General features: G+C 51.0%; 1 protein-coding gene across 1 annotated transcript; it reads left to right on the top strand.

The window, feature by feature from the left end:
* Positions 1-15,041: 15,041 nt before the first annotated feature.
* On the top strand, positions 15,042-25,159 carry TMEM161A (transmembrane protein 161A). The gene is made up of 12 exons (XM_044658623.1): positions 15,042-15,109; positions 17,296-17,399; positions 17,671-17,751; positions 17,933-18,030; positions 18,849-19,005; positions 19,530-19,681; positions 20,302-20,362; positions 20,867-21,010; positions 21,128-21,244; positions 21,596-21,770; positions 24,158-24,254; positions 24,335-25,159. Exons 1-12 carry the CDS (start codon positions 15,107-15,109, stop codon positions 24,583-24,585), a joined length of 1,440 nt encoding a protein of 479 aa, XP_044514558.1. The 5' UTR covers positions 15,042-15,106; the 3' UTR covers positions 24,586-25,159.
* The last annotated feature ends 1,174 nt before the right edge of the window (positions 25,160-26,333 follow it).

A 26,333-nucleotide genomic window follows, 5' to 3' on the forward strand; every position in this document is an offset into this window, starting at 1 on the left:
TCCTTTCTTTCTTTCTTTCTTTCTTTCTTTCTTTCTTTCTTTCTTTCTTTCTTTCTTTCTTTCTTTCTTTCTTTCTTTCTTTCTTTCTTTCTTTCTCTCTCTCTTTCTTTCTTTCGTCTCTGTCTCCGTCTCTATCTCAGTCTCTGTTTCTCGGACTCTCAATCTCTCTGTCACTTTCTCTTCTCTCTCTCCATCTCTCCTCTGCGTTGGTGATTGTGTAATTCCAGCGTACGGATGCCGGGATTTAAGATCTCCACCTCCCTCCCCCCCCACACACACACACACTCTCGGTAGCCTGGGGGACAGGGGAGGGGGAGGAGATACTGCGGACCGCAGGGCCCTGAGTGAGTCTTTGCGGGACCCCAGTCTTTGCCCCTCTACTAGTATGTAGTTGGGGAGATGAGGAGAAGGACGAAGCTGGAGGTCGTTGAGTCGAGAACGTCGGTGTGGTGAGGAACCTTCGAGACTTGCAGCCTGACCGCCGTATTTAGAGGGCAGGTGAGGGAGGAAACCAACCCAAAGATGGTAGCGACGTGCCTAAGATCCCAGCTGAGCCAGCGGCGGTTTGGACTAGACCCCAGGTTTCCGGACTCGCCGCCTCAAGCTGGGGTTTAGAACCCTGTGCTAGAGCTCCGTACTAGAGCCGTGGGCTAGAAGCTCTCGGATGATTAAGCTCTCTTGGAAGAGACTAGCGGAAAGAGACGGCTCTCACGGGAGGATCCCCATCCCCACCCCCAGGTAAGGCAGCGGGTTCCTCTACCATTTGGGGCTGGGTTTGGAGCCAGTGCTGAAGTCTCTGGGTCACGGTTTACCTGTAGGACTGTGTCTGAGTGTGTGGCTGTGTGGGTGTGGCTTGGTTCTTCACAGTGTGACCATTAGCTCCGGTGTTTGACTGTAGTTCCTGGAGGAACGGGTGGATGAGAACAATTTCTTCCGTGGGGCGCTTACAGCTTGCTCAGACATCAAAGACCCCGAGGGTCAGCCAGCGCTTCCCGGCCAGCGCCAGCCTCCTGACTTTTGTCTTGCTCCTGCACTTGGATGACTGGAAGAGAGTCAGGCTGACGACTCTGTGGCACTCTGCCTGCCTCGCCTACATCCAATTCCTGTCCACGGCAAGGCAGCACTCTGGGATGTAATTGGTTCTCTTTGAAAAGGCCCGCCACAATGGCTGTACCTAAGCGAGTTGTGTGTCTGGGTGTAAAGTGGAACTGGGACTCAGCCGGGGTGTGGGTGTGAGTTCTGTCTAATGGGACTGGGACTGTGGACGGTATCCGGTTCTGGGACTTGTGTGCCCATGGGAGTGTGTGGCTATGTGTGTGCGAAGGGGAACTGCATGGGAGCTGTGTGTGCATGTGCCCTCTGGTGACAGCTGTGGGGAGTGTGATGGTGATTGTGCCAATTGTGTGCCCGTGAGATTTGGTGACTTGTATTTATCTATCATTTTTGTGTACCTGTGACTCTGCAAGGTTCTGTGTCCAAAGGGCTAAGGTCCTGAACCTCAGCGTGTGTCCCCATGGAGCCCCCAACCCCACCCTGTTTTCCTTCCCTGGGTGGGCAATAGCAGAAGCCAAGACCTGGGGTCTGTCCCCAAACCCCTCCACCTCCTGCCCCTTCCCTTCATCTTTTCCTCATCCATCTGCCACCTGGGACTGAGCCAGTCCTAGGAGAGAAGTAGCTGCTGCCAATTGTTCAGCGACCACTGAAGGATCTTTTCTTCCCACTCGTCTCAAGTGGGGAGGCAGATGGAAGGCACTGAGCTGGGAGAACCTGGGGAAGGACATGGAGACTGACCACCAGGCTTTCTCCCTTCTAGCCCCTTGGCCAGACCCATCTCTACCTCACCAGCCCAACAGTCAGCCAAAGAGATAGTTGCCTTTAACTTGTGGGCTGAGAAAAGGAAGGGATGTTGGCAGGACTGTGGGTAGGGTGGGCTGTGAGGGGCAGGAAGAAGGGTCAGGGCTACGAAGGGGGCCCGCTGTCCTGAGCTGGTTTTGATCTTTGGTTTCCTAGCTGTGTGAGTGTCTCTGAATCATAAAGCTGGAGAACCGAATGTGGAAACCAGCTGCTCCTACACAGCCTGGCTGACTCTGAGAATCAGTGTGTGAGTGTGTGTGTGCTCACTCGTGTGCATATCTTTATGCAGGATTAGATTTTTGGCAATGTTGAATCTAAGTGCACTTTATTCTATGTATTTGTGTTTGTGCCTCAGCAAATTCATCCATTTATTTATTTCTCTGTGTGTGTGTGTGTGTGTGTGTGTGTGTGTGTGTGTGTGTGTGTGTATCTATGTGGTTGGGGATTGGGAGGAGACATATTAAATAAAGTGTTTGATTTGGGGGACTTTGGGAGGTTGGTTTGAGTCCTTGTGCAGGTATACTTTGGGGGTCAGGGTGGGAAAGGGTGTTTTTCTAGGTGTGATAGAATCCCTGTGAGTATTTCTGGGTGTGAGTAGGTTTGTGTCTAGGATTAGGACCCAGGAGTCCTAGTTCCCCACGGAGATTATGGAGGATGAAGAGAGGCTAGGCATTGGCATAACTATGGGCACTCATAGAAATACATATGTATAATGTAAGAGCTTGCTTTTCTACAGTGCTTTAGGGTTTAGGGGCAGCTAGGTGGCAAAACAGATAGAGTACTGGGCCTGGAGTCAGGAAGACTCATCTCCCTGAGTTAAAATCCATCCTCAGACACTTTCTAGCTGTGTGACCCTGGGCAAGTCACGTAACCTTGTTTGCCTCAGTTTCCTCATTTATCAAGTGAGCCAGAGAAGGAAATGGCACACCACTCCAGTATCTCTGCCAAGAAATCCCCAAATGGGGTCACGAAGAGTCAGACATGACTGAAAAACAACTGAACGACAAAATTATGAGGTAGGTAATGTAAGTATTTTCTAAAGTTTCATTCCATAGAGGGAGAAATTGAGATTCTAAGTGACTGTCTAGTGATCATATAATTAGTATCTGAGCCAAATCTGAATCCAGATCTCCTGACTCCAAATCAGACTTGAGCCTTAGGACATCTGGGTTCTCATCTCAATTCTGCCTCTACTTTGCTGTCCTTTACCCAATTCTTCAGGCATCAGTTTCTTTCACAAAACCGCTGACATTTATTGTTCCTATTTTGATAGTGTCGGGAGCAGAAGTATTTTTTCAAATGCAGAAGGCAAGGCATAGAGAAGCGGCTCACTGAAGGTCTCATGGCTCTGGAAGTGGGAGAACCAAAGCTAGAACCCATGTCTTCTAATTCCCAGAGCAGGGATCTTTTCCAACCATTTTACCTGTCTGGGCTCTACGATTCTTCTCAGCTCTGATATTCTGTTTCCTAAGGATTCTGCCTGCTCTGAGATCTTGTGTTCTAAGGGCCCTTCAGTCCTTATATTTTGTATTCCATGGGCCCGCCTAGCACTAACATTCTTGTTCTTTTTTTTTGTAAGTTATTTATTTATTCCCCGCACACACATTATTTTTTTAAGAATATTTTTCCAAAGTTCCATGATTCATGTTCTCTCCCTCCCCTCTTTCCTCACCCCTCCTAGAGCTGACAAGCAATTCCACTGGGTTATTCATGTCCTAAGGCCCCCCCACCCAGCTCTATATTTTGTGTTCTAAGGGCCCTCTCAGCCCTCATATTCTATGTTCTATGGGTCCTCCCCACTCTGACTTTCTAGGTTCTAAGGTTCCTCTCTGCTCTGAGAGCCTGTGTTCTAAAAGTCCTCCCAGGTGAGTTTTCATTTTGTGTTCCAGGTAGCCTCCCGACTCCAACGTTACAATGAGAACTGCTTCATATTTCACCCTGAGAGTCCTGGGGTGGCTTTCCCCTGGGGACGGGCAGCTAGGGGAAGGGGAATGGTCAAATTCGATGACAGTTGCCAGAGAAATGCTCTGAGTGGGAGAAAAATAAAGCATGACTGCTCACTTCCATCTGACCATCTTTTGACTCTTCTCTCAATGAAGATTCCCCCAGGGAGCAGCCCTTTCTCCCCATAGTGAGGGCCCGAGAGGAGAAATGGGGCCTGGAAGCTGAAAGCACCCAAGGGAACCCTTGTCCTAACTGCTCCTTTCCTCAAAGCAGATCAGAGCTTGTTTCTCACAGGAGGTTCAGTCTAGAATTGAGGGCCTGAGCTGCATAGGCCAGGTTAGGTTCTAGATCAGAAGCAGCTTCTTTTGAAGAAGAAGAAGTGTCCCAAAAGGGAATGGGCTGCCTCCTCCTTCCTGTAGAAGGAGTAGGTCCTCATGTAGAGGGAGGATGATGATCACTTAAGGTGTAAGGTCTAAGAAGGAATCCTTTCTGCCCAACAGGGTAATGCAATGACAAAGTCATTGAGTTTGAAGTCAGGAGGAATTGGGTTCAGATCCTCCCTTAGATATTTACTGAGTAACCCTGGACAAGTCATTTAATCTCTCAAAACCTCAGTTTCCTCATCTGCAAAATAAAAATAATAATTGCACCAGTCTCGCCGGTAGCTAGGTGGCAGAATCAGGAAGATCTATTTCAATTATTCCTCAGATAGTTTTGTTAACTGTATGATCTTGGCGAAATCACTTCTTTCCAATGAGTTTCCCCATCTGCAAAATGGACATAATTATAGTGTTTACCCCAGAGAGCCATTGTGAGGATGAAATGGATTAACATCTGTAAAATTCATTGTAAACCCTGAAATATTAGACAAATGCTAACTAATATTATTATTTAAATGGGATAATGAAGGTAAAAGATTACAATCCCTAAAGTACCACATAAATGTTAGCCTGAAAAAATTGACTAGGGTCCCTCAAGGCGCCTACTATTTGCCAAGGTACAGCGCTCTTGCAGGGAATTATGAGGAGAGAAGTAAAATGGTTTCCATTTTGCCTTTGCCTCCCTAGCACTTAGTAGGGTGCCAGGCACATAGTAGGTCCTTTGCAGAAGCTCAGAATTTCAGAGCTGGAAGACCTCCTGGCCATCTAGTCCAACCCATGCCTCAAAGAGAAGCTTTACTGTACTATATCTAACAATATCTTGGTACACAACATTGAATGTCAGAGACAAAAGGGATCCAGTGATGTTACAGGAGAAAGGAACCTTGGAATTTAGGCTCTCCGTAGTAGAAGGGACCTTATAACCCAGAAGACAGACTGGTAAATTTTCAAGTGACTAGAATTCAAAAGAGTAGGGCTAGAAAGGACTTTGGGGAGTCAGCTCTCCCCTTGTTTTACAGATAAGGAAACTGAAGCCCAGAGAAAGAACATGGAAACAGACTTGTACTTGTTCTCTCTCCTTCCTCCCTCCTTTCTCTTTGGGGGGGAAAGTATGGTGGGGAGACAAGAGAGTGGGACAGAGGGATCCGAGAGCCCTTAGTTGGGGCACTAAGTGATACAACTCACTGGAGACGCTGTCCCCCCCCAGCAAATCTTCCTCAGGCTGGGCACTGCCCTTTCCCACCCCTAATGATATGTGCTGGGTGCTTCTGAATACTTGGCACATCTCTGGGGGCACGAGGTGGGGTGGCAGGAATGGCCTGCAGCCATAGAGCAGCTGGCTGCTTCCTCTTTATTTCCCTCCCTCTACCTCTTTTTCCCAGGGCCAGTGCCAGTGTTTTGGGCATCCCTGGAGAGCCCTCTCTAAAGGGATGTATCTGAGAGCCTTTGCCTAAGGAAGCACCCTGAAGCCTCTCAAGACCATTAGGGGGAGGGAAGCCGTGGGCACCTCCCTATTCAATCCTCCCAGGGCGCCAGTTGAGGGGTGTGCCCTTAGCTTTTCCCAGGAGCCTGGCACAGGTGTCGAGATGGGAAAGCTTTGGGCAGGGCAGATGGCAAGTGAAGAGTCAGTGTGGCTTCTCTAACCCATTCAGCCTGGCACACAGCAGGGATGGCCCACCTCCTCGGGGGCCTTCCAGATGGCAGGAAGCCCGTGCCCCCTGGCACAACAGCCAGAGCTCTTCCCAGCAAGCAGGAGGCATGCCCAGGCCAGGGAAGAACAAATGTTTCCATACAAATCTTGAGACCGAGGTGGCCTGGGGATAGTCAGACAATTAACGAGAACATTAAACAGTAAGTTAGCGCTGTGTGCCAGGCTCTGTGTTAAATGGCGGGAGACTCCGGGCTTTGGATCAAAGAGCTGAGCTCCGCTCCTCCCTCTGCCATTTAATAGCCATGTAGCTTTGCACATTTCTCTCGGGCATTCTGGGTTCTGGGACCTTTCTGGGGCCCCCAGAACTGGGCTGGAGAAGAAGCAGCCCTTGTGGATGAGCTTGTAGAGGAGACAAGATGGGAATCCCAGAAGGAGGAGGGGAGAGTTTGGAGGGGGGTGGGGGGAGGTGGCGAAGGAAAGACACACAGAGAAGAAGCCTCAGGGGTTCTTCGGGGACCTTGGCTTCTGGGTGGAGTTGATTGAGGGACTCCCCGGCCCCACGCGCTGGGCCAACAGCCTTAAAGCCACGTGCTGCGACCCCCTTGGGAGAAAGGGGATGGAACTCTTCCCCTTCCCCTTCCCCTACTTTGGAGAGGCTAGACAGAGGCCAGGAGGGAAGGGGCCCCCCTTCGCCTCCCCCAGGACCAAGTCTGGGCCGCTTTTCCCCCCACGCAGCTGAGCCTCAGCCGCCAGCTCCAGTTGCCCCAGACAGCCCCAAGGGGCTTGGCGGGGAGCCGGCCACCCACATTTGCATAAGCCAAGCAGGTGGGGCTTCCATCAGCTGACTGACCCGCTTCTAGTCTGGAGACATAATGAGGGGGGAGGGGAGGAAGGGGAGGGACAGGGAGGGACGGAGCCTGGAAGAGGAGACACCCCTTCTGCAACCCTAGGAGAAGGCGAAGGGGAGCAGGGCCTGGAAACCTTGGGTGAGTGGGAATGGAGTGGCCAGTCTGTGGAGGGTGGAAAGAGGCTTGGCTCGAGAGCTGGACTCCTGACCTCTAGTCCTGCCCGTGTAACCATGGGTCACTAACTTCCCTTACCTCTCTGAGTCTCAGTTTCCCAATCTGTAAAATGGGGAAGAGGAGAGGAGTCGGAATAAGTGCTCTCCAACGAAAGCTTTTTCTTGCCCCCCTAATTCTAACGTTCTCTTTTCTGACATCCTGTGTCCAAGGGTCCCCTCCAGCCCTGACTGTCCACATCAGAAAAATGGCTTCCCCAACGTTAGGTGGGCAGCTATGAATAGCTGCCACTTGACATAGATCCTCTGATTCCAAATTCTGGGCTCCATCCACAGCACCTCACAGGTAGTGTTTTAGGAGACCCAGGGATATCTGTCCAGAAATCGCTCTGATTCTCAAAGTGACTTCTAATGGGTCATTTTAAGTGTGACTTCTTCATAACAAGGGATGTAACACAGAGAAATTTCCTCCTAGAAATCTGGGAAACAGGCACAGAGAACCAGCTCCAGGTTGGCTGGTCTTTTTTAGCCAATTCTTGACCTCATTGGTCATGGCACAGAGCCTTACCTGAATCAGGCATTGCTCAATCCAACCCATTTCTAATTCTTACACCTTCCAGGGATAGATATCTCAACCCACCTCCCCCCAACTCTCTCTTGCCCCACCAGCCATGACCATCTCCTAAATCCTCAGTTTCTCTTGGTCACTATTACTATTCCCTAAGTCTCTGGCTTCTCCATTGTCCCATGCTTTTTCTTAGATCTGAGCCCTTCCACATTCCCTGTCCTTCCATCCCCATGTTGGAAAATCCTCTTTCCAGGGGGAAAAGGGAATGCTAATGGGATACAGTCTAAGCAGTGTTGGTGAACCTTTTAGAGATTGCATGCCTAAGCTGCACCTTCAAGCTGCCTGTGAGGTCCCCCCCCCCCACCCTTATTACCTCAGACAGTGAAGGGAGAAAGTGCTCACATTGGGCTGCTGGATGGAGAAGTGGGGCATATGGAGAGGGGAAAGGAAGCAGCCCCCTCTGGCACCCCAGGAAACATATACCATGTCTTCACCAGCACAAGAAGAGAACACTGAGAGAAGATCCTATTTTTATGTCATTCTGGTGGTTCCTTTTTTTTTTTTTTAGTCTACTTGTCAATAAAGAACTTTGAGGGGGGGAAGGTGGGGCCACTATGGACAGAAATGGTCAGACCTTCCATATCTCCCACCCCTGCTCCCCAATAAAATGCCCCATATGTCCTCAGAATGAACACCAAGGCACAGCTCTAAAGAGCCATGACTCTGGAAGAAGGTTTAGGTCTATTCTGGTGACTTGGGAGAAATGAGTAGAAGTGGCCAAAAGGCATGTTTGCTGTCCAAAAGTGGCACGGATAGCCTCAGAAGATAGGGATCCCCTTCATGAGAAATCCAACATCAGAAGCTGGATGGTCACTGGCCAAGGACGTCATGCAAGGAAAGCTCAGTTCTGGGTCAGACTGGCTCACCTCTAAGGTACCTTCCAGCTCTGGGGCTATGGGATTGTGCCGTACGTAGGACCTCTTTTAGGTAACCGATACATCCCAAGACCCTTCATACCAGTTGAAAATCTGCACATAATAGCGAACCCCATTATTTAATAAGTATTTGATATACCAACATTCCTGGACACTTTCTGGCTTTTCTTAGGCTTACTACTCTTGTACTTTGGGGCCATTTTAAATAACTAAATATCGTTAATGAAACGAAGAGAAGCAAAAGGCTCTGATATGAACACAACTTGTTATAATCTAGAACCCTGGACAAAGACTGATTCTGGAGCTAACGTTTGGTGCAAATGATGTAATGACTCACATTAATGTTTCTCAGAGCGAAAATGAGCTTGATTGGGTGAACCGCTTCCAGACTTTACATTGCTTGGATTTAGCGTGGAATTAAACATTTTTTTTATTTTACATATTTTTTTGCCTTTTTTTTTTGATCGCCAAACACGAATATCTAAATTTGCATGTGCTGAGTTCTCTTAAAAGGAGATCCTTCGGTGTTTTCTCTAAGGTCCCTACCAGATCTCAGACTTGTGATCTAACTCAACCATAGAGGAAATATCAGGTAAGGTTAGAGCCCTGGACTCGGAATCAAGTTCACATTCCACTTATGATATTTAGTAACTGTGAGACTGTAAGCCCAGGCACTTAATCTCCCTGGGTCTCAGTTTCCCGCATCTGTAAAATGGAGATGGTAATAGCAACCCACCTTACAGGACTATAGTAAGGTTCCATAAGAAAATGGAGATAAAAATTTTGCGAATCTTAAAGTATAAATTATCATTTACGTTTAAAATATGACAGTGCATTGCAGTAATCAGAATGAGTGGATTTAAAGTCAGAGGCTGAAGGTTCAAATCTAGACTCTGCCACTTACTCCCCAGATGACCTTGGCAAGTCCTGTAATTTCTCTGGGCCTCGGCTTCTTCAGTTGTGAAATGAAGGGGTTGGGCTAGAAAACCTCCAAGGGCCCTTCAAAAGATGATTATTCTCTGCTATGGCATACACGCTATCCCAGGGAAGGGCCCAAAGTCACACAAGGACAGTCTCCTACACCGGCTGGTAACGGAGGAGAATAAACATTTATATGGTATCAATTAAGTGCCAGGGACTGTGCCAGGCACTTTACAAATATAATCTCATTTGATCTTCTCAACAACTCTGGAAGCAGGGGCTATTATTCCATTTTTGTTGCTGTTCAGGCATTTTTCAGTCATGTCCAACTCTTTGTGACTCCATTTGGAGTTTTCTTTTCTTTTCTTTTTTAACCCTTACCTTTCGTCTTAGAATCAATGCTGTATATTGGTTCCAAGGCAGAAGAGCGGGAAGGGCTAGCAATGGGGGTCAAGTGACTCACCCAGCTTGAAAGTATCTGAGATCAGATTTGAACCCAGGACCTCCTGTCTCTAGGCCTGGTGCTCAATCCACTGAGTCACCTACTTAACCTCCTATTGGGGATTTTCCTGGCAAAGATACTGGAATGGTTTGCCATTTCCTTCTCCAGCTCACTTGACAGGTGAGGAAACAGAGGCAAATTGTGATTAAGTGACTTGTCCAGGGTCACCATAGTTTGTAAGCATCTGAGGTTAGATTTGAACTAGGATCTTCCTGACTCTAGGCTCAATGTTCTATCCACAATGCCACCTTTTGTCATACAGGCATACAAATGACCTTACATGGTAACACAGGGGTTTCTCACTCACTGGCCTGTTCAGTTTGCAAAGATTAAAATTAATATACAATAACTATTATATTTTATAAAGTTTATTAATAATAACTAAATTCTAAAAAGCCAGCTAACCAAGCCACAATCGTGAGAAAAAAGAGAGAGGGAGGAGTTACAGAACTACATAAACAATAACATGAAGATGCATGTAAATGAAAAGGGAAAAGGAATTTAGGGCAAGGAAAGAATTCTGGGAGATGGAGTCCAAGGTACAAAATTTCTAATTAATACAAGTCATAAAAAAAGACAAACCCAACTGCATAGATTAATAAAAATTCCCTTTCAAGCACACAATCCATCATGGATTGAGCTCTGGGCTTGGAATGAGAAGAATTTAATTGGAAACTTTCCTCAGATGCTTACTAGCTGGTGATCCTGGGTTTATGTCAATCCCTCCTAACCTCAGTTCCCTCAATCTGTAAAATGGTGGAGTTGGACTTGGTCTCTAAGGTCCTTTCTAGCCATAGATTTACTATGATCGGAAGCTCCATGCAAGAGGGAGAGTGCTGGGTTTGGGGTTGTGCTTGAGCTCTCGTTCTGCTTACTACCTCAGTGGTCTTGACTAAAGTTCCTCTCCTCCCTAGACCTCAGTTTCCCCCTCTGTAAAATGAGGAGGTTGTTGCTTGAACACATGGGCTGTTGGGGATATTATTGGGGATATAAACACTAAACGATAACTCTAGTCGAACTATCAATAATATGGAATTTGGTATTGATCAATGATACATGTAAAACCCAGTGGAATTGTGTGTCAGCTGAGGGGGGCTCGGGGGGCTTGGGGGAGAGGGAAAGAACATGAAGTATGTAACTAGGAGAAAATAGTCAAAAAATAATTTCAAAAAAAAATCAAGGAATTGGAAAAAATAAAATTATATAAATTATTATTATATAGTATGTATTATTATGTATTATTTATTAAAATAAATTATTAAAGTATTAAGAAAATAAAAAAAATGAGGAGGTTGATTCATTGGTCTCCCTCCCGGTTATAACTCTGTGGGACTCTGATGTCACACAATGACATACAGTCCTATAAATACCCCCAAACACATAGATACACACATAAAGAGTCACACATAGGAAACTCAGGAATCCCCAAAACTTGAACCCAGCCTGTATCCCAAGTATATCTAGCTCCAAGTGCCAGTACGATACAATCTAAAGCATACTCTGAATTCAGAAGACTCGCCTTCAGTTCCCCACTCTGACACTTCCAACATGGGCAAACTTGGGCATCACCTAATCTCCTTGAGCCTCAGTTTCCTCATCTGTAAAATGAGGGGGTTCACCTAGATTATTTGTGAGGTCTCTTTCCATTTCACATCCATGATCTATGATCTCCAAATGGGAAGCTGGCTGGTCCCTACCCCTCCCCACCCCTTGCATTGGGAAGCCCAAACAGCTGTCAGTTACCCCATCCCCCAGTGAAAAATGACCAAGCCAGATGGCCCTGGAGGTAGAGCCTGGGCTGCCCAAACTGTGATGGGGAGGGGAGAGCAGCTGCCTCCTTCTGGCAACAGTATGGGTCCCTCCCCAGGACTCGGGGACAGTCCCTGGGGCAAGGACCCAGCTGGAGTGAGGAAAGCACAGAGCATTTGGGATGCCCTGTCTGGCCCATGGCCTGCCTGTCTCCCTCTCTCCCAGCAGAAGAAGGATGGAAGAAAATGAAAAGGGAAGAAAATGCTGGAGACAGGATTCCATTGATCTGAGAAGAGCTGAGCTGGGGAGGGTAAACTCAAGGCTGAAGGGACTCCCACCCATCAGCCACGGAGACCCAACACCAACACATAGACAGTCACATACTCATAGAGCCACACGGAGATGAACAAATACTTGCAGAAACCCACTGGGGTACAGATTATCCTTCTCCTACTCATCATAGATCTCCCACTTAAACAGTAAAGTGTACACAGCACATTGGTTTACAGATGAGGAAACTGAGGTTTTAAGAGCTTAAGAAACTGGATCCACGTTCCAGAACTTGAAAGTCAGGATAGTAAAGAACCCCTGGTTTAGAATCTGAACTCAGATCTCCTCTTTACCACCAGGATACCTTTGGGTAAGTCCCTTTCTAGATCTCAGTTCCTTTATCTGTAAGATGAGAGGGTGGGGAACAGATGGATTCCAAGGTCCACTCCAGCTCTAACTCTTCCAGTCTCAGGGCTTCTACCTCCTCATCTCTCAAGTTAAGAGATTAGACTTATTGGTTCCTAAATTCTTTTTCGGGCTATATCCTCAGATCTTTACCTTGACACCGCACTCCCTCTCTGTAGTAAAATAGGACTGGAAAGGAATCTCAGAGATTTCTATATAGTTCAATCACCTCATTTTATAGAGGACAGGAATTATTTCTTATCCATCTCTTTCTTTCCCAACTGGCCCAGAACAGTAAATGTTTGCTGATTTTATCTATTGGATTAACCTTCCCAGAGTTCCCACCCAGATCAGGGGTAGCCCTGACAGACACCAACACAGGGCGTGTGTGACAGATTCCAAAGCTCAGAAGTGATGGTGGGTTCCTCCCACTGGAGCCTTTAGTTCGTCGATCTGTAAACCACTCCAGGACTTTTGCCAAGAAAATCCCAAAAGGGGTCACAAAGAGTCATACACGACTGGAAGACAACTGAAGAACAACAATAATGAGAATTCCTTGTACTCTGTAAGTCTCTTGCAGTGAGGGCCGACTTTAGGATGCTTGAAATGTGTAGAAAAAGGGAAATGTGCAAGACAGAGTGAGTTGAGTGCTAGAAGACCTGATTTCAAGTCCAGCTGGATTAAGGACTAATTTCATGGTTTTATGGCCTTTTCTTAGTTTTCATTCATCTTGATCTTCATGTAGCCTCCAAATACTATTGATCATCCTCTTCTGGATACTCTCTTCTGTCTAGGTTTCCATGATATTTCTCTCTCCTAATTTTCCTCCTCCCGCCTTAGAATCAATACCACATATTGGTTCCAAGGCAGTGTGGTGCTGGAAATTTGGGGTATATCCATTTTATTTCTTATAGCAGAAGAGTGGGAAGGGCTAGGCAATAGGGGGTAAGTGACTTGCCCAGGATCACACAGCTAGGAAGTGTCTGAGGCCATATTTGAACCCAGGTCCTCCCATCTCTAGGCTTGGCTCACAATCCACTAAGCTACCTAGCTGTCCCCTGGTGATCTCCTTAGCTTCTATCAGGTTACCAGTCTAGTTCCCTGGTGGTTTAGGTTCAAATCTGGAATGAAATGATACACCCTTTTTTTGTGATTCTATGACTAGATGGTTCAAAAGGTCTCTCCCAGACTAGGTCTAGATCAACATCTCACACCCTATACCAAGATAAACTCAGAATGGGTAAATGACTTAAATATAAAGAAGGAAACTAAAAGTAAATTAGGTGAACATAGAATGGTGTACCTGTCAGATCTCTGGGAAAGGAAAGAATTTAAGACCAAGCAAGAGATAGAGAACATTACAAAATGTGAAATGAATAATTTTTATTACATTAAATTAAAAAGTCTTTGTATAAACAAAAGGTCTCTCCCAGGTCTGACTTTCTTTTGTCGTGAGAGAAGTGAACATTGATCAGAAGTTTAGTTTGAACTTGAAAACTACATCCTCCCCACTAACAACATTCAAGGGAGCTGACGGATATAATTCTAGCCCAGCCCCTTCGGAGGAGAGCAGGGTGACCCCAGCCTCCTGCTTCTCCTCCTGACAGATATTTCAGTCTCCCCTTGGAGAAGGGGAGGGGGAAAAGAAGCTAGAAATGACTATTCTGCCTCCCTTTGGGCCACACAATGACATCCTAACACAGCATGTAGGAACAGCCTCCATACACTGTCTTTCTAGTCTTTCACCGTATTCTTCTCTTCTTCCTCTATAAGCCCTCTACACTGGCTTCCTCTCACTTCCTTGAAGAGATCCTCCATCTCCCCATTCTGAACCCATCTCTTTTCTTTCTGGAGTTGGGTAATGGGTTTCATCAGGAGTCCTCCAGTAATGTGTGGTTGGCCATTATGTTGATCAGAATTCCCAAGTCATTCAAATCCAAGCCTTTACTGTACAAACTCTTTATTTAAAAATCCTTATCTTCTCTTAGAATCAATACTTTGTATTGGTTCCAAGACAGAAGAGCTGTAAGGGCTAAGCAATGGGAATTAAGTGACTTGCCCAGGGTCACATAGCTAGGAAGAACCCAAGGACAAATTTGAACCCAGGACCTCCTGTCTCTAGGCCTCGCTTCCTGACCACTGAGCCACTTAACTGCCCCCTATCTCTTTATTTCCAAATAGTAAAATCCATCTACTTTGTCTACAATACTTTATTTATTTATTTATCTGCTTGCTTATTTATTTATTTATTTATTTACTTACTCACTTACTCATTCATTCATTCATTTATTTATTTATTTATCTATTTAGCTGTTTATTTATTTATTTATTTTAATTTTTTTATTGTCATGCAAAACACACTTCCATATGGGTCATTGTTGGAAGAGCAAAATCAGACATAACCAGAACCCCAAAATAAAACCATTAGTACGTTGATGTGAAAGACGACTCCAATAGTTCTTTCTCTGGAGGTGGACAGCGCTTTCTATCATAAGTCTTTCAGGAGCGTCCCGGATCATTGCTTTGTCTACAGGACTATTCCAGGAGACCCAACAGCCCAAAGGTAACTTGCTCACCCACGTGTAGCCACAGGCTGTGCACTCAGAAAACTACAACTACCAGAATGCCTAGGGATGAGGGGTGTGGCGCATGGTGAACCTCCTGGGGTCCCCTTGACCCGCCTCCTCACCTGGCCGCTTCCTCTCCCGGCTCTTTTAAGCCTGGTGATTGGTTCGAAGGGTTGTCCCTCAGATGACGACACTGGTTAGGATTGGTCCGGGAGCGAGGACTCTGGAGCCGAGTCCTCGCCGGAGCCGGGGGAGTCATTTAAAGGTCCCCGTGGGGCTAGGGCTCGGTCCGGCTTTTGCTGTCCCTGGGTCCGATCTGGCCCGTCGCGGACCGCCGCCAGGATGGTGAGAGGGACCCGGGGGGAGGGATGAAAGCAAGAGGGCCCCTCCCCCCAGACGGCGGGCAGTGACTATAATTAATGTTAATTAATAATCGTCGCTGACATTTACATAATGCTTTTAAAGTCTGCCGAGTATTTTTCGTACTGTAGCTCACAAACCAACCCGTGGGCTGGAGGGTGCTGTCGGGGGGGAAGAGTAGAAGGAGGGTGTTGATGAACCCCATGTACGTGCAGAAACGGGCTCAGAGAAGTTCCTTGGGTCACAGCAACTGGCAAGTGTCCGAACCCAAGTATAGGAGGATGGGGCCTCCAAGTTTCTCTCCACTAACACCACACTGCCTCTCAGCGCCTCCTTCCCCTGCCCCCCAATTTAGAGGGTCCCCACTAATAGAGGGGCCGGAAGATCCACCTCCAGCACTTAAGAGCTGTGCAACCAACCCAAGGAAGGTAGTACCTCCCTGTAGTACCCACTGCACAAAGTTGTTGTGAGAATCAGATGGGATAAAGTGTACTTTTATTATCATTATTAGCAAAATGATCTATGATTTTCAAACTTTTTGGTCCCAAGACTCCTTTTCATTCCTAAAAATTGAGTTACCCCACCCCCTAGATATTTTGTTTATATCCTTCCAATCCATTGATATTTGTTATTAGAAAGTACAATGTCTTATTATTGTTAAAACAGTTTTGACCTTAGGGATTCCCTTAGAGACCTAGGCTAAGGACCTGGAGTCTTTGGGAACTGCTGTCCTCTGTGGAGAGTTAGCCCCGGTGTCCAGAGAAGTTTTCAAGTCCTTCCAAGACTCTGTTGGCTGAGTGCTCCTGGCCAAGCCACTTCAACTTCAGTGCCCTTAGGGAACTCTCTTTTAAGGTTACAGTTGGTGGAGGGACAGGAGGAACTCCTCAGGGAGTTCCCAGATATAGAGAGCCAGGGAGGGAGGGAGAGAAAGAGACAAAGAAAGAGAAACAGAGAGAGAGGGAGGGAGACAGAGACAGTCAGAGAAACAGAGAGAGATGGAGAGACAGACAAAGAAAGAGAAACAGGGAGAGAGACAGAGAAACGGAGGGAGGGAGGAAGACAGAGAGGGACAGAAACAGAGAGATGGAGAGGGAGAGACAGAGAATAGGAACTTTTGAGATGTTCAAACAGGCTAAGTACTTATTCTGCCTCCTTACACCTTACCCCCAATGGACTGAAGCTAAGGGAGGCAGTTATGATTGTATAGCCTGGCCATATGGACCCCCTTTTGGTCCTCCTGGCCTGGCTCTTTCATCTTTGAAAACCTCTAGGGTCTCAAGCCAGCACTTGTGTCCACACTGGTCTAGCATCAGACACGGGCATCTGGACATCTCTCCATTCTCATGATTACAGCAGGAGATCAGCTTTTGTTGTTAACTTTAGTTGAAACTTTTTTAAATGTGAGATGAGAAACCAAGGTATCTTATTGCCTAGACTGAGCTGGACTAGGGGTCATCAGAGGTGAGGGCGGGGGGAAAGAGTAAGGCACAGGTAGGAACCCTTTGACTACAAGGAGGCTGGAGGTTCCTAAACCCCTTCCTGAAGCTCTCCTTCCACCTACCCTGACCCTAAAGACACCTTTCCCTGCAAAGCTGATCTTGGGCTGTAATCACAAGAATAGATAGATGCCCACTAGACTGGTGCTGATCTGAAACGCTACAGGTTTTCAAAGATGAAACAGCCAGGCCAGGAGGACCAGATGGGGTTTATTTGACCCACTGGTCAAGCTATACAATCATCACTGCCTCCCTTAGCTTCAAGCCCATTGTGGGTGAGGTATAAGGAGGCAGAGTGGTATTTAGTTAGGGCTTTTGACTGTTTGAACACCCTAAAAGGTTCCTCACCTTTCTGTAGGTTCCAGACTCATAGCCTAAAGGTGATTTCTTCCTTCCCCTCATACCTCTCTGTAGCCTCAGGGGCCATCTCTACTGGGCTGCTATTGGGGCTAGTAGTGGCTCAATTTTCTCCAGGCCTTAATCTGGCCTAGGCTTCCCCTAGGCCCAGAGCCTCTATAAATAGCCTGTCCCAAGGCTGGAACCTAGAGCAGCCTGGGCAGGCTGATCAGATTTCTTGGACAAAGGAAGATCACTGGGGTAGCCCTTGTTTCCCTACAAACCACCCCCTGGCTCTCCACTGTGTGTCAACATAAGACTCCCCCTCTGCCCCCACAGGCAGTCATGGGCGTCCAGCTGGTTGTGAGTCTCATCACAGCTAGCCTTATGCACAGGATGGCCCCACATTTCTCCTTTGCCCGATGGCTACTCTGCAATGGGAGGTAAGACTCCCCCCCCATCCCCAGCTCCCTTTCTTCTCTTCTTCTCCACTTGTTTTCCATCTCCGAGGCCTCTCCCACATCTTTGACATTCCCTTCTGACCGTTGAAGCTTTGGGACCCTCCCTCCCTCCCCACTGGGTACATAGCCAACCCCACCTAGGACCCTCCTTGGGGCCCATAGCTTGTAACTCAGGAACTCCCCGGGGTATGGGGCCCATTGCCCCACCACAGGCCACTTGTCTGACCGTCTCTCATTCCCTTCCCCTCTGTAGCCTGTTCCGCTACAAACACCCCACCGACGAGGAGCTTCGGGCCTTGGCAGGGAAACCGAAGCCAAAAGGCAAGAAGGAAAGGTGAGCATCTCTTCTCCCTCCCCTTCCCTCCTGCACCCTAATGCCCCTGCTTTGTGGTTCAGGCAAAGCCCTGGCCTCAGGAGGCAGCAGGACCCCAAGGGGCCTGTTGGGGGGCACAGTGTGTTCTGGGAGAGGTAACCTGGGCACGATGGTTATCTGAGCCTTCCTTCCTCTGGCCCAGGAGGGCGAATGGCCTCAGTGAGGAGAAGCCTCTCTCTGTACCCCGGGATATCAACCTTCAGCTGGAGACGAGTCCCATCACCGCCATCGACGCGCTTGGTAATCCCAGCCCTGGCCCCTCTCTTCCTCCTGCACCTAGCCCTTGGGTCTGGGAGGGGCAGCCCATCTTTGATTCCCTTTTCACCTCTGCAGGTCCCTGCTTTTCCTTCCTCTGTGAAATGGGGGTTAGACTCACAGGTTCATCAAATGAGTGAACGAATTGAAGAAGCATTTATTGACTGCTTATCCAATGCCAGGCACTGTCCTAAGTGCTCAGACTGCAAAGATTAAAAAAGATAGTCTTTGCCCTCAAGGAGCTTACATTCTGGATCCAAAGCAAGAAGGGGCCTCAGAGACCGTCTAGTCCTACCCCTTCATTTTTTTTTTAAACCCTTGTACTTCGGTGTATTGTCTCATAGGTGGAAGAGTGGTAAGGGTGGGCAATGGGGGTCAAGTGACTTGCCCAGGGTCACACAGCTGGGAAGTGGCTGAGGCCAGGTTTGAACCTAGGACCTCCTGTCTCTAGGCCTGACTCTCACTCCACTGAGCTACCCAGCTGCCCATGACCCCTTCATTTTTACAGTTGGAGAGACTGAGAGCCAGGGAGATTCAGGGACTTCAGCACCCGGCTGATAATCATCAGAGGCAGGATTCGAACCCAGCTCTGGGGACTCCAGAGCCAGGGATCTTTGCATTGTATGGTGCCATCTCCAGTGATCCCTAGTGTCCCTGCTAGCAACAGAATCTATGATTTCCCTCCCCTCCATTCTTGTTTTTTTCCATGGGGTTTGGGGCGGGAAGGAGGAAGGAGAATCTAGATTGCTTGAAGGGGTCCTCCCTGAACCCTCAGCCATTCTCCTTCCTGGCTTCTGCCCTAGTGCTGCGATATTTCTCTGAATATCAATGGTTCGTGGACTTTGCGGTCTATGCCTGTGGTGTCTATGTCTTCACTGAGGGCTACTATTGCCTGGTGGACCCTGCGAAGGAGGCCAACATCGGGGTGCTCTGGTGCCTTCTGACCATCATCTTCTCTGTGTATCCTACCTCCCGTGAAGGGTGTCTGTTCCCTTCAACTAGGACTGGGTGGGGAAGTGGAGCGAGACGGGAAGGTGGGCAAAGCCGAGAAGCCCAGACCATCAGAGCTGAGGGCCCTTAGGACTCAGAATTTCAGGGGATTCAGAACTCAGGATGTCAGGGCTGGGAGCACCCTTAGAGCCTGGAAGGGCAGAGTTGGAGGAACCCCTAGAACAAAGACCCTCACAGCATACAGTTTAACCCCCCTATTTTCCAGCTTATCATAGCTTCAGGGCAGGAAAGGCCCCTTGAGGGTCTCTGGATCCAATTCCTTAATTTATAGATGAGGAAACTTGAGGGCAGAGAGGCGGTGACTTTTCCCCGGGGTGCCCAAGTGTAAGCAGCAGGTGCCGAGGCTCTTCCCCAGGCTGCTCGCTGCTAGCTCGGTGAGGGCAGGTGGTGTGGGAAGAGGGCTCCTGGCTCCCTCCCCATCTCTGTGCCTCAGCCCCGGAGGCCCGAGTGACTCCTTAGCCGAGCGGGCCCAGCAAGGTGTTTCTGACGGTGATGAGGCTGTACTTCCACTCGGAGGAGGGCGGGGAGCGCTCCGTCTGCCTGGCCTTTGCCTTCCTCTTCCTGCTTCTGGCCATGCTGGTGCTGGTGGTTCGGGAGGACATCCTGGAGTTTGGCCTCGAGCCAGGTGTGTGGGGGCCCGGGGGCAGGCGCTGGGGAAGGGCAGTCCCAGAGTTGGACTTGGAGGAGGGCATCAGGGGGCACCGTTGCCTCTCTAGCATCTCTGTCCCTCTTTAAGCGCGTGGAAGCGAATCTGTGGTTCTATCCTGTACACGTCAGAAGCCTGGCGCGTCCTGTCTGTCCTGTGTGCGTTGGGAAGCGCACATGCCGCGTTTCTATGCTGGGAAACGATATTCTCGTGCCCCGTGTCCGAGGAGCCCAGCGGACGCCGCTGTGTCCCGTCTAGGCTAGGAAGTGCCTGTCTTCCTCCCCAGCTGCCCCGTCCGCAGGGGTCTGGAAGGCCGGACGGTGGTGTGAGACCCTCTCCTGCACTCTGCCACTTTACGCTGAGAGATGGCTCGTGCTCCCCAGTGCTTTCATCCTGGGGGTGTGCAGGCTAGAGACGTGCCTGATTGGGCTAAAGAGAGCGGCAGCGAGGCCCCGTGTCTTAGAGGACAGAGAGGCCTCCCAGAGGAGCTGGGCCTGGGCCAGAGAGGAAGGGCCCTCCAGAATGGGGAGCCGGTCACCCCGGGGGCTGTCTGTAAGGCCCTCCGGGTCTGGGGGTGCTGATGGGGCTCTTTTCCGTAGGCCTGGCCAGTGTGACCCAAAATCTGGAGCCTTTGCTGAAGAAGCACGGCTGGGACTGGTGGTAAGTTCGGGGCTCTCTGCAGGCCAGAGCTGGGAGGGAACGCTGGAATTCAATAAGCATTTGTGAATGAGCAAAGGAAGGAGCTGAGATAGGAAGAGAAAGAGAGACAGAACAGTGCCGGGATGGAGCGGGGCACGTGCCGAGGTCCGGCGGCTCACGCCGCTCCAGGAGCGGTCAGTCAGGCACCCGGACAAGCTCTTGGCTGCCCCGTGGCAGAAGGGGTGCCATGGAAGGGGCTGGGGACCAGGGTACCCCGGGGTGTGGGGAGAGAAGACCCGGCCCTGCCTGCATGGGGCTCCCTCTCTAGGAGAAGACTAAATAATGAACAGTAATGATGGTGTTTCGGGGTACGCACAGCTCTCTGTACTTTGCAGGCACTTAATAAATGACCGAGACAAGATGAACAAGTGCCTTGTGGGTGGCTGCCTCAGCCTCGGCCTCGGGGCCTCTAGTCTGGGGCTCTCTTGGTGGCCTTTGCTGAGCGAGTGATGTTTCTTCCTGCAGGATCCCCCTGACCAAGCTGGCCTTCCGCCTGGTCCTCGTGGCCGTGTGCTCCATCCTGGGGGGCTGCCTCACATTCCCGGGCCTGCGCCTGGCCCAGACCCACCTGGACGCGCTGCAACTGGCGGCCGACAGACCTCTGCTGCAGTTCCGTGGCTTTGGGGGGAGGATGGGGAGACAGAGTTTGGGGGGCCTGGGCCGGAGGGGAGGGCAGGCTGGGGATGTTCCCCTTTGCTTACCTTTCCTGCCTCTCTGGAACCGCAGGCTCATCCTCCACACAAGTTTCCTGGCTCCTGTGCTGATCTCGTGTCTGTGGATCAAACCCATCGCCCGGGACTTCCTCCTGCAGGCCCCCGTGGGAAAGTCGGCCCCCGTACAGCTGTGCGTGTCCTGGGCCGGAAGGGTGCAAAGGGAGGAAGGGCCGGCTCGCCCCTGGATCCCTGATGCCTCCCTCGGGGCCTCTGAAGCAGCCTGAGGTCTCTCTTGGGGAGACCCTGTGGGTTCCATTCTCCAGCCTTCCACTTCCCCATCCAGGGTTGTGGAACAAGAGCCTGAGTGGAGGCCAGGGTTGGAGGCTTCAGACTTGTGTGTAGGGGTGAGGCTGAGGCCTTAGAGGGGAGCCCCGGATCCTTTAGGACTCCTGAGGAGAGGCCAGCTGAACAGAGGCTGGGGGTGGAGATAAAGTGGGGACCCCCCTGATGCACCTTGCCCCTCTTTTTCCCGCTTCTTTAGACTGTCAGACTCTGCCTTTGACTCGGTGCGCCTGTGGGTGGTGCTGGCCCTGTGCCTGCTGCGGCTGGCGGTGACCAGGCCGCACCTGCAGGCCTACCTGTGCCTGGCCCAGCGCTGGGTGGAGCAGATGAGGAAAGAGGCCGGCCGCATCAGTGCCCTGGAGATCCAGCGCAGGGTAGGGGACTGCCGGGGGAAGGGGGGCATCCCGGTGTCTCTCCTGTTACACAAAGGGAGGCTGAGGCCGGAGAGGCTTGCCCGTGACCCAGCTGGGATGGACAGGCTTCCTCTGCTCGGGCCATACCACCCTCCTGTCTGTGTGGGATGGAGGAGAATAACGGGCGTTAGATATCTCGGGGCAGATGTGGCGGAGTGAAGTCAGAACCAGCCTTCCTCACTTTCCAGTTGTGACCTTCTAGTTGCCATTTCAGCCCCAAAAGGCTCACCTGGCTTCCCTCCTGCCACATCTCAGCTCTGATTACTCCCTCTGTCCTCCCCCTTCCCCAATATGCTGCTGAGCCGGACAGGAGAACGTGGCAGAACTCTGCCGACTGGCCCTTCAGCCATCCCTGTCCCCCAGCTTCAACTGGGTACTCCCTGCAGCAAGGCAGGGACTCCCTCTGTTCTAAGGCTTTTCTTCCCCACTCAGGCCTTCTAGACAGCTCTCCCGCCCTCCCACCCGAGCACCTCATTGCTTCTTTAAGGAAACGGAGGTCATTCTGAGAGCCCCCCTTCTCCCCTTCTCTTCATCGCCAAACCCCGGACCCCATCATCTCCCACTCTTGTCTTTCCCCAGACTGTGGAAGAAGCAGCCCAGCCCTCGCTGAGGCCACCCTACTTCGAGGGCCCTTGGAGCCCCATCCCTCTGGCTTCCTTAGCAGATTACAGCCCAAGCCAGGACCCCCTTTCTTCTAGCTTTCCATTCGCTTTATTCATTGGTGCCTTCACTCCTGCCTGAAAAATGCCCAGGTCTCCCACAGCCCAACAGCCTCCCCAAAGCCAGCGCCCTTTAGCTCTCTCCTTCCTCTCAGCCGCCTAGTCTGGCTCTCTAGCAGGGGAAAAGTCTCTGCTCACTCTCTTTACTTCCTCTCACTTATTCTGTTGGTTGTCTTCTCTATCCCTTTATCCTTCACCTAAAACTACCCTCTCCAGTTTTCTAGTGACCTTCCTCCCTCCTTCCCTCCCTCCCTCCCTCCTTCCCTTCCTCCCTCCCTCTCTTCCTCCCTCTCTTCCTTCCTTCCTTCCTTCCTTCCTTCCTTCCTTCCTTCCTTCCTTCCTTCCTTCCTTCCTTCTTTCCTTCCTTCCTTCATTTCCTCTCTCCCTCCTCCCTCCCTTCCTTCCTCCCTGCCTGCCTCCCTCCCTTCCTCCTTTCCTTCCTTCCCTTCCTCCTTCCTTTTCTCCCTTTTCTTTTTCTCCCTCTCCCAGCTTGTCCTTTCTTTCCTTTTGTTTTCTATTTCATTCTCTCCCTCTCTCCTCCTTTCCTTCCTTCCCTCCCTCCCCATGCCTGGAATGGCCGCCCTCCTGAGTCCTAGAATCTGTCTCTTCCTCTCATGCACCCCTTCTACATGATCTTTCCTTACCCAGCCCTGGACTGAACCACTCAGTACTTTATTCTCTTTCTGTTTGTGCTGTAGACACTTATGTACACGGCTGTCCTCCGTGGAAGCTCAGTCCCATGTAGGGAGGAACCGGGTCATTCCCTTTATGGCACTTAGCCAGGACCCGGCCTGTCAAGTGGGCACTGAGTGACTGACTTCCCTGGGAAGGATGAGTGTCTCCACTTTACGGATGAGGAAACTGAGGCAGGGAGGGCTGGGATGACGTCTGTGCTCACAGGCCTGCCATCTGTTATTAGGCAAACATGGGGAAGGGGCTGGTGGGGAGGAAGCAGCCGCTCCCGCCTCTTGTCTTTCCTCAGACTGTGGAAGAAGCAGCCGCTCCCGCCTGTGAGGGGCTCCGGGGAGAGAGCGGGCACACACGTATGTGTTAGGTTCAGGAAGCCCACACATGCGCAGCATAGACACACAGGCTGTGTCCGTCATGTCTCAGGGGCTTATGGGTGGCCTCCGAGGCCATAGGGAGATGCGGGAGTTTCTTGAGCAGGAGAGGAGCCAGGTCAGATTTGGGTTTTGGGAAAATGTGCTTTGGGGGCCGTATGGAGGAAGGGCCTCTTTGGGGAGAGAGGTGAAGTCGGGAGGCCATTAAGTAAGGGTGAGATTTGAATCTAGGACGTTGGAGTCTGATTCCTTTCTTTGTCTGGGGCTTTGGAGGCTGCGTGGTATAGCACAGAGGATGGATTTGGAGTCAAACCCTAACCCCAACGTTGACTGGCTGTAGGACCTTGAGCGAGTCATCCAACCTCTGTACCTCAATTTTCCCATCTATAAAATGGGCACAATGCTCCAGAAACGCCCAGCTTGTCTCCCGGGATTGGCATGGGAGAAGCACTTCCTCAGGCACGATGGAGGGGAGCCTCATGGGCTCTTCTGTCTGGGCCAGCATCCCCGCAGTGGCTGCCCCCCTCCTTTTGGCCTCTCTGAGGCTCCCCCTCTTCCTGCCCCCCAGATCACACGGATCTACTGCTACGTGTCGGTGGTGAGCCTGCAGTACCTGGCGCCCATCGTCCTCACCCTGCATCTCACCCTCTTACTGAAGACTCTGGGTATGAGCTGGGCCGGGGAGGGTCCCGGGCTGGGCCGGTCCCACACTTCCCCCCTCACCGTCCTCTTCCCCTTCTTACAGGAGGCCACTCCTGGGCCCCAGGGGCCTCCCGCCCAGCCCCCAGCCTGGCCCCATCGCCGGACCCGGCTGGCATCCCCGGAGAAGATGAGGCACGGGCTGCAGCGGCCCAGATCACGGGCGCCCTGGGCGGCCTCTTCACCCCTGCCTTCGCCCGAGGCCTCTTTGCCTTCCTTACCTGGTGGACAGCCATATGCCAGCTGCTTACCAGCCTCTTTGGCCTCTACTTTCACCAGCGCCTGGCGTCTTCCTAGCCCCTACAAGGAGGGCTCAGATGATGTGTATAAGGGAGGCCCAGCCTCCTCCTTCTTCAGGTCTGTTGCCTCCCCCTCCCTCCTGGGGCTCAGCCTGGAAAAGTGCCAGGGGGGACCTAGGGAGGCTGAGTGAGGCTGGGGCGCCGTTGCCTCCTCTAGGGTCCTCCCCTTCGCCTCCTTCTCCCACCAGTTTCACCCTCAGTGCCTGAGCCCACGGCCCCAGCCTCTGACCTGCTTTGACCTCCCAGGACTCCTGGAAGCTGGGCTGGTCCCCAGGACCTTTGATGGGGGGGAGGACAAAGGGGGCTGATAGACGGATGGGATTGGGGTGAGAGCCAGGGAGGGGAGAACCCCCACTCCGACCCGGCTCCCAGCCTTCCTCAGAGACAGAGGCCCGGAGGGAGACCCGAGAGCCTTCAGGGAAGGCAGGAGGATGCTGAAGCCAGGGCCTCCTCAGGGGCTCTTCCCCTTTCCTGTGCCCTGGACCCCGCTGGCATTCTGGGGCCTCTATGCAAGCCTTCCTCACGAGGAGGTTTTTAAATTCGTCCAATAAAAGACGTGCGATTCCAGCAGAGACCCGCTCTATTGAAATCATTCTCAGAAGAGAGAAATATATATTTTTAAAGCACACAAACCCTTCGTCAGGGAGCCGGGTTTAATAAAGGAGAACAGCACGCCGAGCCCTCGTTCCTCGGGTCCAGCTCGGGTCCAGAGCTCTGCCCGGCCTCTGGGGGTGGACAGTGGGCCCTGTCCTGGCCCTTTGTCTGGGCCAGCTTCCTTTGTCCAGGCAACACCTTTAACCTGCTGACCTCCGGCTCCTCCAACCTGGGGGGGCCTGGAGGCTTAGAATGGAGAACCAGATGCCGGCGTTTGGGGGGTCCTGGACAGCCCGGGCTTCCCAGTGCCCAGCTCAGGGCGACTCCCATCCAACATGCCCAGGTGGGCTCAGAATGTCTGCAAGAGGGGGAGGCTCTGTCTCAGCTTCCTTCTGCCAACTGCCCGCCCTGCTTCAGCGCCTCCCCGTGGGGAAGCCACTGTTTGACTTACCTGTAAGCCAGCTTGGAGGCTGCTGCCCAGCATCCTGCAGCCTTACCTGCAGACCCTCCCGGCCTGGGGACAGTGTCGAGTCAGCACGACCCAAAGAAGGGAGTTTGTTTCCCACCTAAGCCCAGTGTTTCTCTCTGTGTCTGTCTCCCTGTCTCTCTCCATCTTTGTCCCTTTCCTTCTTTGTCTCTCTGTCTCTTCCCCGTCTGTCTCTGTCTCTCTGGCTCTGCCTCTCTCTGTCTCTCTCCCTTTCCCTCTCTGTCTCTGTCTACCCCCCCACCCCATCTCTGTCTTTCTTTCTCTCTTTCTGTCTCTGTCTCTCTCCCTTTCCCTCTCTCTCTGTCTCTCTGTCTCTCTCCCTTTCCCTCTCTGTCTCTGTCTCTCTCTGTCTCTCCCTTTCCCTCTCTGACTCTGACTCTCCCCCCCTACCCCATCTCTGACTCTGTCTCTGGACCTCCCTCTCAAGGCCGGGTTCTCGGTCCCCCAAGCCCCCCAGCTGCCCAGTACCCCCTATTTTTGACGGTTCTAGCCTGGCTGTGACCTTTGTAGCTGTGGATCTGCAGGAGCATCTAGTCCCCCATTTTCCAGAGGAAGAAACAGGCCTGCAGAGGTTCTCAAAGGGCAGAGCCTGGCCTCGGCTCCCGGTTGCGGGCTTGGGTTTGGAGCTCAGAAGCTGCCAGGCCTCAGCCAAACCCTGGCAAGCT

Source organism: Gracilinanus agilis, chromosome 1 (genome assembly GCF_016433145.1).
Source record: "Gracilinanus agilis isolate LMUSP501 chromosome 1, AgileGrace, whole genome shotgun sequence".
Lineage (NCBI taxonomy): Eukaryota > Metazoa > Chordata > Mammalia > Didelphimorphia > Didelphidae > Gracilinanus > Gracilinanus agilis.